Source organism: Eubalaena glacialis, chromosome 2 (genome assembly GCF_028564815.1).
Source record: "Eubalaena glacialis isolate mEubGla1 chromosome 2, mEubGla1.1.hap2.+ XY, whole genome shotgun sequence".
In the NCBI taxonomy this organism is placed as follows: domain Eukaryota; kingdom Metazoa; phylum Chordata; class Mammalia; order Artiodactyla; family Balaenidae; genus Eubalaena; species Eubalaena glacialis.
The window spans coordinates 117118576-117138813 of record NC_083717.1 but is presented as its reverse complement, the minus strand read 5'-3'; the positions used below and the strand labels follow the sequence as shown (position 1 = coordinate 117138813).

At 43.2% G+C, this 20238-nt stretch overlaps 1 protein-coding gene across 1 annotated transcript in view; it reads right to left on the bottom strand.

The window, feature by feature from the left end:
• Positions 1 to 20238, bottom strand: part of RYR3 (ryanodine receptor 3) — a 372240-nt gene that overhangs the window by 233581 nt on the left and 118421 nt on the right. The window contains exons 16-20 of the mRNA XM_061181456.1: positions 20072 to 20167; positions 18473 to 18591; positions 11664 to 11797; positions 9609 to 9850; positions 314 to 506 (exon numbers count right to left, since the gene is read on the bottom strand). Of these exons, the coding sequence (XP_061037439.1) occupies positions 314 to 506; positions 9609 to 9850; positions 11664 to 11797; positions 18473 to 18591; positions 20072 to 20167 (784 nt within the window). The remainder of the gene's footprint in view (positions 1 to 313; positions 507 to 9608; positions 9851 to 11663; positions 11798 to 18472; positions 18592 to 20071; positions 20168 to 20238) is intronic.

The window sequence follows — 20238 nt, the reverse complement described above, 5'->3', positions numbered from 1 at the left end:
CTATATCTTTCAAATTTTTTGTAATGAGCATGAAATACTTTTTACAATTATTAAGGTAATTTTCTACATAGGATTTATCTTATTCATCTTACTATTTAGTGGAGGACATAACATAAACACTGGCAGGAGGTACGTGTCCCACAAATATATACACGTGACTCTAAATTGCTCCTCCCCTTTCACCATCGCTTTCTTCGGGGAGTTTGGCTTATGGTGCTGAAGCCCTGAAGGAGATTACCACGCTCGCCAGCTCATAAGAGTGGTGGGAGCTGGGGGAACAGCTACTCTCCATGAAATCCCAGCCATAACTTACTTGACACCTGCTGAAAAGCTCACCACAGGGAAGAAGAGCCCATCTGTGTTGAAGTTCTCAAACATCCCCTGCACAGGCTGCCCGCTGATGCGGAAAGAGATGCTGGGTGCTCCGAGGTCCAGGCAACAGCTCACCACATCGTCCGACTTCAGGAGGTGCTGGTTGATGGAGGCCACGGCTCTGGGTATGCGGCCTGGTGAGCAAAGAACAGGAAGAAGGTGTGTGGGACTCTGGGGAGATGCTCACAGGTGAGGTGCGCAATGAGAAATGGTTTCCTAAGCCTTGTGAACAGGCAGCCCAAGACGAGATGAGTCCCAGAGGAACGTCTCAAGCTGCCAGGAATGAGAACAAACAAGAATTCGACCCCTTCAACGTGTGCTCAGATTCTGGCCTGGTGTCTGAAGTTAACGGGCAAACCGCTTTGCTGGGCGTGGCTCCTAGAGTGTGTATGTGTGTGTGTTTATTCATAGATGCCCGAAGACCTTGCTCTCTTCTATTTCCTCTAAAAGACATGGCCACCTCAGCATCGGATGCAGGAGCCATCCGAGTGAGTAAGAGCAAGGCCATCCAGCCACAAAACGGTGCAGCATAGTTTGCTTGCTTGTTTTAAATAATTTTATTACTTCAGTGAGGCAGGGAAACACATTGTCAGTTATACGCTGTATTGGTTGATTTTTGTTGTTGTTGCCTATCTTTCATAAGATGATTTGTCATTTCCTGACCTAACTTAAAGTAGTGAGAAAATCATCTCTTAGGTTTTCTACGTCACACCATCCCATTCTGGAAGTTCTAGAAGTAAATTATCGTAACCACTCCTCCCATCCCCCTACCAAGTTTTCAGTTCTATTGGAAAGGGAGCAACAAAGGGGCAAAAGTTAGGTATTAAATGGGGTTTCAGCAAAACATTTATAAAGGTATATCTTGTTTCTTGAGCATGGAAGCAATACACATTCATTATAAATGTTAATTGTGTATATAGAAAAGTATAAACAAGGAAAAAAAGGTTACAATAAATTTTTTTGACTTTTTCACATATATTTAAATATTCACCCAAACTGGGATATTGTAGATTTTGTAACTTGTTTTTTCTACTTATCACATTGCAAATATTTTATTGTATAATGGAATATTCATTAGAAACTAGATTTTTAATAGCTTCATAATACGCCATGAAAAGGCAATTTTTAAAAAATCCCCTTATGATGACTATGTGAGTTCATAAGTTTTGTACATATATCTATGCTATGTAATATTTCGAATCTTAGTTTAGAACTCTTTTTCAGTGGTTACTGCTATTCTAGTAATAGATTCCAAACTAAGTGGTGGATTTTAAAATAGTGAAACTACTACATTCTCCTTAATAAAAAAATTTAGGTACCCCGTTGTTGTTGTTTTGGTTGACTGACAAAATCATACTGTATTCCCTCCCACCCTTCCACAAACAGTAATGAGGCTCTGCACTGTGCCAGATACTGTACTTGGGGCTGGGGATCAAAGACTAAGGATCCAGTTCCCGCTCCTAAGAAATCCATAGTCTCGTGGAAAATAAACATTCAAATAAAGAACTACAATTCAGTATAACTATTGGAATGAAGGTGTACATGACAAGATGCCTTTAGAGGTAGAAGAAGGTGCGAAGTCAGCCTGGGAATATGGAACAAGTTAAAACTCGAAGAATGAAAGGTTCACTAGACAAATGAGAAAGAAAAGAGCATTCCAGACAGAAGGAACAGCTTATGCAAGAGGAGTGTATGAGTGTATGACATTTGCAGAATGGCTAGAGTTTGGTGAGGCTGGAACGTGGGGCTTTATGGGGGCCTGATGAGGCGTGATAGGGGAATAAAGGATGTAGAACTTGGACCACCGGCACTGCAACAGGGCAACAGCACCTAATATATTCAATGCATATTGGCAAATTAGCCTGGGATGGCCTCAGACTCTGTTTTTACAACTTTATACCTTGTTTCATCACTGAGAATGAAGAACAACTTCCTCATTGTAGGACCTACAGTCAACACTATTTAAAAGAAAACAAATCTAAGCAAACTTGAAGAGTGTGTAGGTTTGATACCTCTCCAATGTCTCCATTTGACAAGACTGAGTCCTCTCAGCTCCTTTTATGGAGTTTAGATATCCCAGGGTCCCAGGATCTTTCCTTCCTTATCATATTCAAGTCTGTTATTGGTATTAAAACTCAGCAAACTTTGCCATAATTGTCTCATTCTTAAGAGTTCTTGTTTTCCCAGTAAAAACCAATCTTTCCTGCTTCAACTGTTTCTTTTTCAATTAGTTTAACTTCTGGAAAATATCACTGTAGTCATTTGTACAAATCCTGAGAGATTTCCATAAATTTGGGAAAACCAGGAAATTATCGAAATGCTGGGTTGGACAACTACCTTTAAAAGTATCGAGATCCTTACTGGATAAAAATACAAATGAGAAGGACCTTTAGGTTTCTGAGATCCACATCAACTAGGACAAAACTGACAGTGTTGAATTGTGACTCCAGAGCCCTCTCGTCCCACCCTCTCACAATTCACTGTTGGTTTTTGTGCCAGTCTGAGCCTCAGCCAGTAAAGATAAAGAGTAACCTTCATGGAGGATGCTCTTCATACAGCAATGCTTTGATGCCATCTGAGACTGAGTTCTGAGCTTTATTTAGCCTTCAATATGCCATAGCACCAAGTGCCTTACTGAGGAAGGATGGCTGGGAGTATCTCTCCTGTCCAGTCTGCTCTCTCATTTGAAAACCACCACCAGGACGAGAAGTTATGTCCTTGTGGTGAAGGACACTGTCTTTTAACTCCCGTATTCTAAGAGACTGGGTGGCTAGTAGAAGTTGCTGTTGGAACACTTGCTAAGAGCATCCATAGGCAAATCAAAATCATAGTCTGAGCCTATTTTTAAAACATATAGATAATATAGAGTTGGGACCAGTATTATCTAGAAACTGAACAGAGACTGTGAATAATCACTGGATATAAAGCATGCACTTAACAAGTGCTTAGAGCAATGTAATGGGAAGTCTATTTGAATAAAAGAGTCCATTTCATATAACATTCATGTTGTAAAAGGTCATGTGATAAAGTACATCTTGTTTTAAAATGTGAGTAGTATAAAGATTTGAAACTAGAAAACAATGGAATTATGAGATTGCTTTTGTACACTCTGTTTTATAAAACCGTTCCCATCTGGAGGAAGCAATCTCTAGCCTAGGAGGGTTTTCATGACTCCAGATGATTCTGGAGGGTCCTGCACCCCACATTTAAACAAGATGCTTGTCCTTCCAACTGCTCTGTAATGAGGTGGCATGGGGGTGGGAGCGGTCTCGGAGTCACAGAGGGCTGGTTCAAACACCAAGTCTTTGCCTGCTGTGATTCTGTTAGAAAATCAGCTTCTATGTCCATAAAATGGGTACAGTAATGCTCACAGTGATGCTGTCAAGAGGTTTGTAAGGTACCATTATTATTCCCATGATTTTGACGAGACAATGACTTACGTCCTGTGTACCTCTCGAGAGGCAATAGCACGTAGCAGTAAAGGGTGTTTCTAGAACCAGGCTCCCTGGGCTTGAGTCCTGGTGCTGCCACTTACTGTGTGACCTTGGACAAGTCACTTACCTTTGTGGACTCAGGTTCCTCATCTATCAAATGAAAATAATAATATCGTGGGGTTATTGTGAGTTTTGAATGAATTATTCCATAGAGAGTAACTGGAAGAGCCTGACACATTGCAAACCACAATAAATGCTATTACTATTGCTTTTATAACTCCAGACATGTTAATTACTAGGCTTACAGTAGATAAGCTTACCAGAACATTGTAGGGATATTATGTCCTTTATAATATTAGGTAAAAATAACAATATGGAGAATCATAGCATTGAGGGCTGAGTCTAGGAAAGTGATTTGAAAATTGAGTTACTGAAACCAATAAATCTCTTTATTGAAAGACTGTGCTCAAAAACTGTCACTTTCAAATACATTTACGATGTATTTGACACTTTTAGCACAACCAATAGAAATGTGATGCTGTAGAAAGGAAAAGCAAATATGTCACAGACAGTTTTTCTAAATCGCCTCAACTGCTTTTCCAGATATTAGGAACTCTGAGTAATCCTGGGACCACCTACTGGGACAGTCTGGGAAGTCTTGTGGCCTCTGCTAGTCTGAAGAAACCTCCCCTGACTTAGAGGCTCAGGACCACCTGAAGGTCCCAGGAAGCTTGGAAAGGCTGTTCCAAGCCTAGCATTTTTAAGATAAAGGGAAAAGCCACTTTATCGTATGCCGTACATCTTCTAATGAACCTAAGGATGTAATACTGAGGGATTTCGTCTCTTCTGATGAGTAATGTAGACAACTGGAAACACTGATGCTCAGCATTTCCATCGCCCCATGCACCGCAGAGTTTGGCATTATAACGTAAACACAAATATTCAGGCAATTGGAAAGCGAGAAGATCCAAATACATAAAAATGCTGGTGTTCTACAGCTACTCCTTGACCCCTCTCCACACAGCGCTAGGGTTGGAAAAGTCCAAGTCACAGTGGGGTGTGTTTTGATAGATGAACCGATACCCTGGAGCTCATCTTAGTAGGGAGACACGTAAAGACCCTCTCATCCAAGTTTGACTGTAGAGCTAATTTGTCCTCATGAGTCAGAAGTTCTAAGAAATCAGGAAATACAATTTTATTCCATTCATTTACTTTCTGTATCACTTATCTCTTGGGAAGGTGAATTCCTTTGCTTATTCCAATTTTGCAAGGGAAAAAGTTGCAAAAAGGGAAGGGTAGGTGTGATTTCCTCCTGTGAAATTGCTCCCTAACCAGTGACGTACTATATAGGCTGCCCTGAGCCAAATTCACCCCCGACTGCAGTTCTGAAAGGCTACGTATGTAAAGGCTACATCAGGAGAGAGAAAATGATGACAAGAAAAGAGCCATTCCTCTGAAAGGAGAATCACAGTGGCTGGGCTGACTCAGGAGTCTGTAGGGAGGGCTGGGCAGGGCTGAGATGGGGGATATTTGTACAGCTGTTGCTTGAAAGTGACTTCATAGGCTTCGGTGGCTAAAAAGACCGATTAAGGCTGCCCTCCCCCTACACAGAGAAAAAGCTCATTCATATTCCCAGGATGTCACTTTAAAACTTCCTTTCCCATTCAGCATGGAGCCTGGGTTCTTTTCCCCCTCAGGATGGGGCTAATCTCATGATCTTGAGTGAGACACGTGGAACTCTGGACTTGGTCTTTATGATGATGGTTGACTTCATAGACACTGAAGGAAGGGAAATCATATTTACTTTGCATCTAGTGTGTGTCAAAAAATCCACATCCCTCATTTCATTTAAATATCCTAAGAGCCTTGTATCATCTTCATTTTATCTGAGGAAACCAAGTCTCTGAAACCAAGTCTTTTTGCCTGGTTAAAAAAACCAAATAAGGGAAAAGCTGGGATTCAAACCCAGGCATACCTCCAAAGCCATGCTGTTTCTTCTTGAATTTCTCTACTGACAAAGCGTTAAGGGCTCTGCCATTCTTTCCAACTTCGGCAACATCCTCTGTGCTTTAATAAGTAGTTAATGACCAGTTCAAGGCAGTGGCTTAATTTGTGCACATAGATAAGTTTAAAGGTAATGGACCATCCATGTTCCTGCAAATGGCATTATTTTGTTCTTTTTAATGGCCGAGTAATATTCCATTGTATATATGTACCACATCTTCTTTATCCATTCCTCTGTTGATGGACATTTAGGTTGCTTCCATGTCCTGGCTATTGTAAATAGTGCTGCAATGAACACTGGGGTGCATGTATCTGTTCGAATTATGGTTTTCTCCGAGTATATGCCCAGGAGTGGGATTGCTGGGTCATATGGTAGTTCTATTTTTAGTTTTTGAAGGAACCTCCATATTGTTCTCCATAGTGGCTGTACCAATTTACATTCCCACCAACAGCGCAGGTGGGTTCCCTTCTCTCCACACCCTCTCCAGCATTTACTGTTTGTAGATTTTTTCATGATAGCCATTCTGACCCATGTGAGGTGATACCTCATTGTAGTTTTGACTTGCATTTCTCTAATAATTAGTGATGTTGAGCATTTTTTTCATGTGCTTTTTGGCCACCTGTATGCCTTCTTTGGAGAAATGTCTATTTAGATCTTCCACCCATTTTTTGATTGGGTTGTTTGTTTGTTTGTTTGTTTTGATATTGAGCTGCATGAGCTTTTTGTATACTTTGGAGATTAACCCATTGTCAGTTGCTTTGTTTGCAAATGTTTTCTCCCATTCCTAGAGACTGTCATACTGAGTGAAGTAAGTCAGACAGAGAGAGACAAATATCATGTGATATCACTTATATGTGGAATCTAAAAAAAAGGGTACAAATGAACTTATTTACAAAACAGAAGTAGAGTCACAGATGTAGAAAACAAATTTATGTTTACCAGGGGATCGGGGGGGAGGAATAAATTGGGAGATTGGGATTGACATATACACACTACTATACATAAAATAGATAACTAATAAGGACCTTCTGTATAGCACAGGGAACTCTACTCAATACTCTGTAATGGTCTATATGGAAAAAGAATCTTAAAAAAAAAAAGTGGATATATGTATATGTATAATTGATTCACTTTGTTGTACACCTGAAGCTAACACAACACTGTAAATCAACTCTACTCCAATAAAAATAAATAAATAAAGGTAATGGACCTGGGCATTTACATCTCAAGGAAAGGAAGAAAAATTGTCAGACCAGTTTCCACTCTCTCCCCCTAGCCATCCTCTATTCCCTCCTATAGTAAGTTAGAGCGTCACTTCACTTCATTTCTACATCAGACAATTACCCTTTCATCAGACAGTCCAGAATTCACTGCTGTCCTGGTAGAAGCCATTAACAGAAACCTTATTTCTTCTGCTGGAGCACACGATGACATATTCATCTGTAGTGCCTTCTGCAAGATATATGTTCCCTGTGTGCTGGTTGGAGAATTCAGAATGATGCCCAAACCCAAGGAAGCTTTGTGCTTTAGTGAGCATGAAAGGTGCCAATTTTGTAGATGCTGGTTTCTCTACATCTCACCAGATGCTGAAGGCTGAGGGGTGAAGTCCCCCAAATGCACCTATACGGAGTTATATTACTATGTGAATAATGTTCAGAGAGCCACAGTCAGCTTTTGAAAAACTGAATCCCAAGCCCCCTTCCCCTGTATTTCCAATCAGATGAGCCCTTGCTAGTAATGACCGTGTGGGCTCAGCACATCTGGCTTCCTGGTCTTGAGCAGACAAGAGGAAAGAAGGGAACACTGTACACCCCTGGGCACCGTACACTCCTGGAACAATACACAACTGGATGGATGTCCACGTCCTGAAATGCACTGACAGCAGCCCTTCCTGGATGCACAACGAGTGGGTTGTCTGCCTCCTGACTCACTGATGTATTTATTCTGCAGACTTTACAAAGGGATATGCCAAGTGCCCCATGGAGGGGCATGGAGGGCTGCGAAATCTAGAAAAGACGGAGTAAATGTTTTCCTTTGAGAAGGGTTAGTTTCTCTTTCAAACTAGGGGCCATTTTGCTTCATCCAAGGGTCTTGGTGACTTCGTATTTCCTTAACCAATCCAGAGTTCTCGTTAGGTGCAGCCTGGGATCCAGAGAATACGCTTGGCTCATGGTGAGGACAGGGCAGGAGCTGAGTGGCAACGAGCAGGCAGGAGGTAATGAGTTTCTCACCTCAATCCCACTTGTTCCCCCACAGATTCAATTTTATCAAACTCAGGAGCTGTAGATGTGTGTGAGCATAGTACTCCTTCTTTTCAAATCACTTCCCCAGAGACAACTTCCTGAGAGCCTTATGCCATCTGATGATAATCTAAGCTAAAGGCTACTACGACTGTATCACCACGGGAACAGTGGCTCTACGATGGGGCTCTGAGAACCAAGAGGAGAAGATCCAGCCTCACCTCCCATGAAAATGGAACCAGGGAAGGTTAAGCTGGGAGGATATGAGAACAAGACTGCCACTTTACTCTAACCCATCATCCTGCCCTTTTGTACCCACTTCTGTCTGTACCACACTGTCCCCTGGGACACACAAAAACAGACACAGACGATTTCTTCCCATAAATGATGCCAGATAAAGAAATACATAAATAAATACGTTTACACCATTCCTAAAAGTTAAAAAATGTTTATACTGAATATAAAACAACACAAAATTAAAAAAAAAAAAATACTGATCAATTGAAAGTAAAGACCAACTGTAAGAAACATGTCACCAGGACCTGAGTTACTGGTTTTAGCTGGAAGCTAAGGGAAGAAGGAAAACATGATGGATAATGTAGTTCTCAGATACAAAAGAAAATACATAGTTTTGTCCTGTGGAGACAAACTTTTCCCTGGTACTGGATTTAAGGAGGAATGTATGTCCTGGCTTCTTATGTAAGAGGCACGCAGCACAACGCTTACCTAAGGAATTTCTATAAGGGACACAATGTCTCCAGTTGCAGTTTTACAAAAGATACAGATAAGACACACTGTGGACAGCAGATGGGAGGAGTAGAGCTTCTGCTGTGGGTGAAAGCCTGAGGGTTAGTTTTACATTTTCACCCAGGCAGAAGCCAACCCATTCGTCCACAGGCACAGGCCATGGACATGCTTTGGGGAAAGCATCAATGTCTATATAAAAAAAGGAAGCTTTGAATTCCTTTAAGAGATTAGCATCTACTGTGTGTCAGGCACAGACCCAGACACCTTACAAAGTGTAGCATGAAGCAATATGTTGCGTCGACAAAATGACGGACTTGTAGTCAGATGTGGATCCGTCCCAGTGTGATTGGGAGTAAGTTAATTAAACATCTTTGTGTTCAGTTTCCATGTCTGTAACATGAGATCAATATTATCTACCTTAGGGAGTCACTGTAAGAATAAAATGAGAGAAAAAATGTACAAAAGATATGTAGCCTACTGCCCAGTAAGTAAATGCTCAGTCTTTTTCTCCTTCCCTGTTCACCCATATAATCTTGACAAGTCTATGCAATTAGGATTGTACAGAAGCAGACACCGAGCTTGAGAAAAGTTCAGTAATCTGTACTAGACCATGCAGCTGAAGTGCCAGACTCAATGGTTTAAATGCAGGACAGTCTCATTTCAGAAGTGATGCCCTTCCTGCTTAACCATCTAATTAGTTGAGACTTGAATCTACATCACTTCAACAAGTGACCATTTCAGTTTGAACAATTTGAGCCTCCATCATCCTCAGGAAGAGATAAGGCGCCAAAGCTTTGGCAAGGTGCTCACCTGACCAAAGGTGAAGTCCATCAAAGCCATAGGAGTACAGGTCATCGCCAACACCATTGCCCCCCCATCCTTCTCCGCCTCCGGGGTATGGGGCATAGCCTGAGGAAGAGGCCCAGCCCACCCGCAGGTGTGTGGGCTCTGCTGTGAGGAAGGGGTCCACCTGGTCGATGATTAGCTCGAAGTACCACTTCTTGTACTGTGCTGAGCCCTCAGCGACTCCCAGGAAGATGTTTGGCCGAATACTGAAATTAAACATGGGACAGGTGGCATCTATAGACTCTTAAGAAGTGAAAAAGCAAATTGAACCAGACCATAGGAGGCATCGGCCCAATTAAACCAAGGGCAAGAGCAATTTTGTGATTTTTGTCTTGTTCTAAAGTAGAAAAAGCTTCGAGCCTCCAACACTGGATCAAGTTCTTAGTGGGAGGTGTCAGGACAACATTAATTCCCTTATAAAATATAAAGGATATCTCTTCAAATATTCTATTCAAGGCAACCAACATTTACTGAGTGCCATCCATGGGTAAAGATGCTGAAAACATCATACAGAGTTGTATGATTACAAACCCTTGTTTCCTTCTCTAAGTGAAAGAACTGACCTACTCAAGTTCCATCTTCTGGTAAATTGGTTTAAGCACCCCCAAACCATTTTCATAGCATCAGCTTTTCCCCCTAGGCCTTATTAATAACAAATGGCCTCTTGAAAGCATTAAGAAGTCACTATTAGAAATAACCCAGATAGAGGAAGAGAAATACTGCATGGTATCACTTACCTGTGGAATCTAAAAAAAAAAAAAAGAAAGAAAAAGAGAAAGTCCAACTCCTAGAAAGAGCAGAAAAGTGGTTTCCAGAGAGCAGGGGTAGGGTTGGGGGGATAGGGAGAGATTGGTAAAAGGGCACAAACGTTCACTTATAAGATGAATAAAGTCTGAGGATTTAACACAGTGACTATAGTTGATAACACTGTATTGTATAATTGAAATTCACTAAGAGAGTAGAATTCACATGTTCTCATTAAAAAAAAAAAGGTAAATGTGTGAGCTGCTGGATGTGTTAATTAACTCAATGGGGAGAATCCTTTCACAATGTATATGTGTATCAAACCATCACATCATATATTTTAAATATCTTACACTTTTGTTTGTCAATTATACCTCAATAAAGCTAAAAAAAAAAATTCAAGCTTGATGACAAAAAAGGTGGAGTGGGGGTGTGGAGACATCACTATTAGGCAACTTTGTTAAGGGATAGAGGTTGTAATGGATCCAGCAAAAATGGTTAAAAAGTTTGGCACAAACCACTTGGAGTTGTCCTGGTTGGAATCCTACTCTCAGAGGTCCACTGGCCTGGGCTGGGGCTATGTCAGTTTTGGGTCCACAAGGGAAAAACCAGACTGGTACCCAGAAGAAAGTCTGTGCGATGCCTGCAGACCAGAGCCTGCTCTACACTTCTGAGGGGAGGTTCTTTTCTCACATTGCAGGGTAGAGAGTGGGCCTAGGTGCAAAGCTGCTGTAGTTGCTCCCTAGTCCAGGCCCAGTGAGTTCATGACTCCCATGTGGCCGCATGTATGGACCAGCAGGCCAGGGTTCTGCATGGGCCTGTGATCTTCATCCTGGCCTTCACAGATGGCCCTGGGGTAAACGGCCATGTGCCAGAGGATACAAGAAATCATGGTCTCAACATGGGACATCCACTCTATTAAAAGATTTTTAGAAAAAACAGTTGGTACAGCAAAATAAAAATAAATACGTTAGGAAGAAGGTATAAGAGATGCATTAATGTTTAATATAAAACATGGTAGACACCTCTCTCAAGGCCAAATTCTTTAGCCCTCAGATGGTATATTTACTCTACCTTTGGCTGCTTTACGGGAGAAGTTTGAGAAACACAGCTGAAGGGATTGGAGTACAAGGCCCTAAAAAAGTACACATTTGCCTGGTCTCGTCTTATGCGGCTGCATCAGCACAGAAAAGGTGGCTTTAGAGTTGAGATCAGCCCTCTTCTTTTCCTTTCTGGGGACAAGGTGGGCATTTGGAATGACGGTGGTGGCCTTACCTTGTCACATCGTTAATCAGCCGCGTCTGCAGGAGCAGGTTTCTCCGGGGCAGCAAGTTGTCACAGATCAGATTCTGGTTGGCTCTCACTGCGACCCCATTGCAGAGACAGAGGGAACACAGCACGTCCAGAACCTGCAGCAGGACACACGCCGCCAGACCTTAGGACCACTGGGAGGGCACAGCAGGCAGGACCTGATGGCCACAGCACAGGAAGGAAGCAGGTCTCGTGAAGGTGGGGGCCAGGTGACAGGTGCGAGGACCTGTTTAGAGTCAAGAAAGCTGCACCTGTCTCACCAGGCATGAGTGAGTGATGCCCGGGAGCCTGCTGCCCCTCGGGAAAATGAGGCTGGGCTTCTTTCTAACTGCTCTGCCCTAGTCTTGTGCTCCATCCCTCCAAACTAGGCATGTCACCTGTGGTCACTGTTCTGTTAAAGTGGGTAAGAGTCTGAGCTCTGAAGACAGCCTGTCTAGGTTAATATCCCAGCCAGGGCCAGGACTAGGGAGAGGTGAGTCATCTAGGGCACCAAACCCAGGCACAACTTCCTCTCAGGGTAGGTGCTGGAAGGCCCCTCCATGGGGCTCGTGCTCCCGCCTGGCCCTGGGGGCCCTCTGCAGAAGATCAGTAGGCATTCATACAGTGCTTCCTGAAACACACTGCGATTCCCATTTGGCTAAGGTCCCTTGCTCGTACAGGCTTGGGACTCACGTGGGTGGGGTAGAGAGGAGAGCAGGGCAGATTCCGAGTCTTGGGTCTCTTGCTGTGATATTATCAAAGTTCACTAAGCTACCCTTATATTCCTAGAAATCCCGATTCAAAAACATCTCACCTACCGTTTCTCCCCCTTAGAGTGAGAGCAAACCACAAGAGCAAGCAAACCAGGTGGCCCCTGAATCTACCAGACCCATCGTGAGTTGTTCCTAATCCACATCGTTCTCCAGCCACCTGGGAAGTGGGAACAGCCTCTGGCCGCTTCCGCCACGTGCTGGCCTGTCTGCCCTGCCTCCTTGTGCTGCACCCTCATTCATTCAGATTTTGTGTTCCTATTATGGCTGAGCAAACTGCTGGGCCAGGCACTCTCCTCCCTCTCTCCCCTACGGGGAGGACTGTGCAAACAGCAGTGGCTAAATAACGGCCAGGACTGTGGCAGGCTGCGCTGACAGGGAGGGGGCAGCCGCAGTTCAGTCTCACAAAGTGACCACCGAAGACTCAATGCTTGGTGGGGTTGGATGGCTTCAGGTTGTTGATGGCATTTGTATCCATAATTCCCACAACCTAATTTTCTACCTGACTCCCTGCATGTCAGTTTCATTCCAGATAAATACAAAGCACAATTATGGGACAAGCAGAAAAGAACCCCAAAGGCAGTTTTACGGAGGACTCTCACCATTACCACTGCGTGAAACATACTGACTGTGGCACTGGAAATCCAGTGGATAATTTCCCACTCTAAGAAAAGAGCCATAGATGGCCAGGAAATTAAATACTTATCATCCAGCCTATCGCAGCCTATTTTCATCTGTTTTGCCTTGGAGTGACAGCTGTAGGAGCCTTGCTGTCACAGCCAGAAGAAAAGCAGAGCTTAATCCACATACAATAGGAACAGTGAGAAGAAAAAAGGCTTGGTGAAAAGCACACAGACTCAGGGAGTAGTATGTCGCCTACAAATAAATGATGCCATAAAGAATGTGCTGACATTGTTCAGGCTTTGTTTTAGAAGGCATTTCTTTGGGTAAAATGGGAAATAGGGGCAAACTCCCTTTTCAGAAAAAGTTTAAATGGGTTCTTTTAAAAGTGAAGGGTGCCAGCAATCCCACTCCTGGGCATATACCTGGAGAAAACCATAATTCAAAAAGATACATGCACCCCAATGTTCACTGCAGTGTTGTTTACAATAGCCAGGACATGGAAGCAACCTAAATGTCCATCGACAGAGGAATGGATAAGAAGATGTGATACATATATACAATGGAATATTACTCAGCCATAAAAAAGAATGAAATAATGCCATTTGCAGCAACATGGCTGGACCTAGAGATGACATACTAAGTGAAGCAAGTCAGACAGAGAAAGACAAATATCGTATGATATCACTCATATGTGGAAACTATTTTTTAAAAAATGATATAAATGAATGTATTTATAAAACAGAAACAGACTCACAGATTTCAAACACAAACTTATGGTTACCAAAGGGGAAACGTGGAGAAGGGGATAAATTAGGAGCTTGGGATTAACACCCACACACTACTATATAAAAAACAGATAACCAACAAGGACCTACTGCACAGCACAGGGAACTCTACCCAATATTCTGTAATAACCTATATGGGAAAAGAATCTGAAAAAGAATGCATATGCATATATGTGTAACTGAATCACTTTCTGTACACCTGAAACTAACACACGTGGGGGACATGCACACAGTGCTAGGGGTCATCTGTACTTTCTGACAGAGAGGGAGCATCCCAGCGACCTCTGGGATGAGTGGCTGGCTGTGGCAGGTACCGCCCAGTGGTCACCAGACTCTGCCTCCTTCTCGTCCTGAGCACAGAGAGGCTACACTTCCCAGCCTCCCTTGCAGTTCTGTGGGGTCATGTGACTGAGTTCTGGCCCAGTGGAAAGTGGTGGATGTGATGTACACTGCTTTCAGGCCCAGCCCCTATACTCCCTCTCTCTTTCCAGCTGGATGTGGAGATCCAAGGAAGGATTACAAATCCCAAGGGTCTCCTTATTCCAAGTGGGACCCAGCAGCGCTGGCATCACCTAGGAGCTTGCCAGAAGTACAGATGCTCAGACCTACCCCCGGACTTACCAGATCAGAGCCTTCATTTTAACATGATTCCCAAGAGATTCATAAGCACAGGACAGTCTGTGAAGTCCTGTCCTGGAGGACAGTGGGGCCGCTACACAGAAGGAGCCTGTGTTTCTGAACGACCACACAGCACGGAGCCCTCCCGCTGGCCGGCCTCACACAGTGACTTCGCTGTGAGAATTTGGGGTTGTCTGTCTTAGGAATTAGGCTTCTCTAATCTGTACACTGGCCCAACTTGAGAATTTCCCTGGCCCACTCTGTGGAGTTCATTGGCTGCTTAGTTGTAATCATTTTCATCAATGACACCACATTTCATCTAAGATCCTCTCTTGTGCTTTTAATCTCCATTAGTCACTACCCCAGACACAGGCTCCTGTGGGAATTCTGCTTTAAAGGTAAGAAATAGGTATTGTACATCCATGGACATATCATTTGGCTGGTGCAGTTTTGTCCTCAGATTTATCTATAAAAACAATTTTTAAAAATGCAAAGCGTACTTAATTCTGTGAATTTTTTGTCAGGTTGTATATTTGAGAAATGAGCGCTTTGCTGCCCCTGAGGAACAGATTCTGTTCTTGCTGTGGATGCGCAAACTGGGTGGTTGGGAACACGTCTACACTGGCTGCCTGGGAACTCAGAGGTGATTTTATGGAGCTACTGTAGCAGGTCTGTGGGAGTTAATGGTTTGCTTCCCTGTGCTCTCTTCTGCACTGCCCCCTCCTGCCCCAAATCCCCACCCCAGGCTAACTTTTCAGTTCTGATTCATACTTTCTCAGGACCAATGATAGTACTATTTTACCGTGTATGTTTCTCACAGGTGGCTCCAAATCCTTGTGAAACAAAGAAGATAATAAAAAATATTAATCAGTGATAACACTGAGCAGGTTTGGAGTAAGGTAGGTTGGGGGGGGGACAAGTGAAAAGGGCATATTTTACTTTTATTATTACATGCTTACTCCATGGAAAAATTAGAGGGTAACTGTTATAATTTCCAGGAATTGTTCTTTTTACCCAATAACATGGGTGCTACCAACATAGTAAGTGTGTTCCTTACTACTAATAGCCATCTGTTGGATGAGATGAGACTTGTACGTATATGTGAGCTACCATCCAATCATTCAAGATGAGACAGGAGTAGATTCTGGCTCTATGCATCCATTCCTCTAATTCATTCATTACACCTTCAACAAACATGTATTAAATGCCTGTCGTGTATAACGTATGAGCTGGGCACTATGGGGTTTACAAGGTCCCTGCTGTAAAGGAACTTAGTCTCTGAGAGAAGTATACATGTAATATAATTATAAGGAAAGGCAGAGTGAAAACACCATGTAACAGTGTGCACAGTTGTACAAGGATTGAGGAGAGGAGATCATGTCCAACTGGGATTCAGAAAAAGCTTCAGGGAGGGGGTGGCATCTGAACTAAGTTTTTTGTTGTTGTTGTTGTTTTTGGTTTTTGTTCTTTGTTCATTTGCTTGATTTTGTAATCTTTTTTTTTTTTAACATCTTTATTGGAGTATAATTGCTTTACAATGGTGTGTTAGTTTCTGCTTTATAACAAAGTGAATCAGTTATACATATACATGTGTTCCCATATCTCTTCCCTCTTGCGTCTCCCTCCCACCCTCCCTATCCCACCCCTGTAGGTGGTCACAAAGCACCGAGCTGATCTCCCTGTGCTATGCGGCTGCTTCCCACTAGCTATCTATTTTACATTTGGTAGTGTGTATATGTCCATGCCACTCTCTCACTTCGTCCCAGCTTACCCTTCCCCCTCCCCATATCCTCAAGTCCATTCTCTAGTAGGTCTGTGTAAGTTTTGAAGACAGATACAGTTTTGATGGTTTCTGGAAAAGTAGAAAGTGAGGAGACGCTGAGGGATCACCATGAGCCTCGTCACTGTGGCTCGTCACTCGTCACTGTGAGGTCATGGGGTAGAGTACATTCAGAAAATGGGGCATGGGCAGCATATCCCACCCCTGTCCCTTTCACTCCAAAGACTGTGCTCTTTCCCTCTAACTTTTTGGCCTAAATTTGATCATGCTTTAGATGAGTGGCAATGTTTTCCACAGCAAGGATAGAACTGAGAACTAAAATATTGCCTGCCATATCAGTAAACAAAGGATGTCACAGCCATCAGCTGTCGTATCATAGCCGCCCCTATGGTGAGCCCTGAGGGAACTCAGGAAGGAAACAAAGAATGCCTCCCCATTCTAAACATGTGATTGGAGGTGGCATGGTACAGTAAGGGGTTTCTCAAAGCCACCACATTTACAGACCTTTAACAAAAAATGTCATGACCCTGAAGACCACCTTCATGGACCCACAGGGGCCCTCAAATTCCAGTCTGAGAAACACTGACTTATCATATGAAATCACATTGCCTCAACTTTGACATCATTGCCAAAATTTCTCAAACAGCGCCCTGGCTCTGGAAGATTAAAGACTACTCTGCTAGTGCACTCAGGTAACATTATCAGACCAGGCATTGCTTTCTAGCAAAGCCCTGCAGCTTCCTAGGCCTCAGTTTTCTCAACAGTGGAATGGGCAGAACAGTAATCAACTTTCCACCGAGCGACAATCCATTAAAGGCTTTTTGGCTTTTGGCTGAAAGAAGCCATTGCAAAGCTGGTTATTTACTAAGTGTGTTCCGTGGTGTGATCGTAAAGCAGCCCTGGGAGCAACGAAACGAGGGCAGCTTTCCTGTCTAAGGGCTCCTCTTGACATGTGCCCATAGCTCACGGCTCAGGCCACAGGTTACTCAGGTACTTATCAATTACCCTCATTACACTCTGCAGACGGGAAGGAACATGTTGGAACGTAGCAAAGCTGGGCTGAAGCAGGAGCCTCATGCCTGCTTTTGATTTACCACATTTGGGAAAGCAATTACAGACCCCATATATTTCTTTTTGTTCTTTGCCAGGCAATTTCACAGATGCTAAGGACCACAGCTTTTTTTGTTGTTTCCTAAGGATGATACATATCATCCAGGCAGTGCTACGGAGGCTTGTTCTCCTGGACCGCCTGAGACATGTCTCCAATGTGCAGTGACCCCAACTGATGGCGAGCAGAGAGGGCCAGTGACCAAGCTGGGTTCTCTCCACTCCACATGAGCCCAGCGGCCGTCCCTCACATCCAATTATGCCATCTGCTCTTGAAATGCACCCCCTCAGCCTTGAAGTACCTGCCTGCTCGCTAACAAGTCATCACAGCAACCCCCATATATGGGGCAGATGTCGAAGGGTCAGGATAAGACATATTTTAATAGACTTTCCCCAGAGATCATTGTGTCTTAGAGATATAATGCCATAAAAATAGAGATGTTAGAACTTTAAGAGACCTCAGAAAAACTTGATATAGCATTCCACCTTCATAAGTGAGCTGGCGATGGCTCCATTTTACAGCTGAAATGACTGGTGCGCAAAGTCACACACCTGTTTTGTATCAGAGGGAGAGCCCCACAGCTTGCCCCCTCCGGCTTGTTCATGCAGATCCATTTACTTCACCTGGGTTGACTCATGGCAAGCCTGATTTCATTTAAGAACATGCCATGTTGCCAAGACTTTCTACATTATTCTAAATCTGATTTCTGTACAGCTTCTTTATAGAGCTTGGTATTAGCTGTTTCACTACTAAAGCTCTTAGACCCGAGGGTGGGCGCGAATCCTGCAGTTGGCCTTGTATGGAGCTGAGCGCCCCACACACAGCCAGCTGTGGGTTAAGGGGTAATGATGAGCCAGGCTTGGGAAGCTGGTGGAAACTGAGGGGACCACCCAAGATCCAGCGTGACTGGCTCGGAGTGTGCTCCTAGGGAGGAAGGGTCTTTCAGGACCTCAGTTTCCAAAGGTATTATTATTATTATTATTATTTTAAATCAAAGCCAAGAAAGAGAGTAGTCAACATCCTCTCAGTAACACAGAACACTTATTAAGCGGCAGAAAGGGAAAAGCCAGGTAAAGTCAATCACTGTTTGGGGTTCTTTCTATACCCACCTTGTGATTTCGCCCGTGCTTATCCAACAGGGAGATGATTGACTTGATGTGGCCTTCTGCTATCAGGTTTAAGGCTTCTGGGCTTTCAATCAGGATGCAGTGCAAAACTTCCAAGATACCTACACGAATACCACAAAAACCATTTGGACATTAAATAACCTGCAGAACTGACTATAATTAGAAACCTGAGAGTGAAAGGACCATCCTGAGTGAACAGAGTATCATCATTTCTTTGAATCTATTAAATACTTCCAGCCAGAAGAAAAATGCAGCCACCTCGGATGGCTCACTTCAGGAGCCTCTGGGGCCAACCAGTCTGTAATTCAGAAGTGAGTTTATTCATCACTAACCCCATCTCCCTCTTCCTGGACAAAGACAGGATCCTTCTGTGTCAAAATATAGAGAAGCAGCTTTAAAATAGAATTCTTAATTTGATCAAACCAAGCAATACTTAATTTAAAAACAGATAGAAAATGGGATACTTAGTTTACTATAAATTCTAAAGGTCATTCAAGTAATTTAGAAAATAGAGTGTTCCTTGAATAAGAATTTTTCTAGGAATCATCCCAGAATTTTTATTTTAGATGCACTGGTATGTCAGTAAACTATAAGCTCACAAATAAAGACTATTTGGCTTTGTCTCCTTTCCTGGGCACACTGGATGGTTTTCTGTATTAAGTGAAGGTTGAAGAAAAACTAACAGGTGCCCTTGCAGCCTAGCACCTGCAGGGTTAACACCGGGGTGGAAATGCATGGGAAGTAGTTGGCCAATATCTTTATTGGTTCTATTGAGAAGCTTCCTCTTGATTCTGTTTCTTTCAAGGTTTTCATAAATTACCCTAAAATGTAGTCTGGCCCATGGGTGGAGGCACTGAAGAAAACAGAGGCTTTGGAAGAAGACATATGTAGGTGGATGGTCCTGGAGGAACCTTGCCTTGGCCTGTCCAAGCTCCTGCCATCTCTAGACGATGAAAAGAGCATTAAAAACCTTTTAGCTTCCCAGATGGGGGCCCACACCTTTCATGTTCTCTCACCTCTGAGGAAGCAAACTGCAGAGCCTCAGGGCATGGTCACTTACCAACGATGACCACTCTTCTTGGCTCAAATTCTCTGGGAGTCACCAAGAAGGGCTCTAGATAGGATGTTAAGGGTGATTCAGGGGTATGAGGATTATCATTTTCTCTAAGTTCTTGGTCACCCTTCAGACCTGCTTCTAACCAAAGAGTTGAGAGCACTACATCCAGACAAGGTTTAGAAATCCAGAGAATAACAGTCCAAGTAGCAGTTAGAAGGGGAACAGCACCCTGTGGTGGGGAGAGGGCGAGTCAAGAACCCAGCGGGTGGAGATGAAGGCACAAAGTGAAAAATGAAGCAGAAAAGGAAAGATATTTGAAGCATGGGTTAAAGTTGTTCAATAAAGTTATAAGAGCGCCAGGAAAATTTAGGACTTTATATTTCTTTTCATTAAAGTAATTATTGAGGATTGCTTGCAATCCAGTGGAAAAAAGAATTGTTCAGAGATTCAACTTTGTTTTCTTTTTTTTAACAGAAATTAAAAACCCCCCACCTTCTCCAGTTACGTTTCCTGTCAAATCTTACCTGAGGAAGATTCTAGTCTGTCCAATTTGCTGATTAGCCAATCAAGGTTATTGGAGAATTGAGCGCAATTGTTTCTGTTTCCACGAATGAGAGCAGCTGTGAACAAGAACACATTGGATCATGTACGTTAAAGGGCACAGTGATGGGCCTGAGAACTTGGGGTGCTG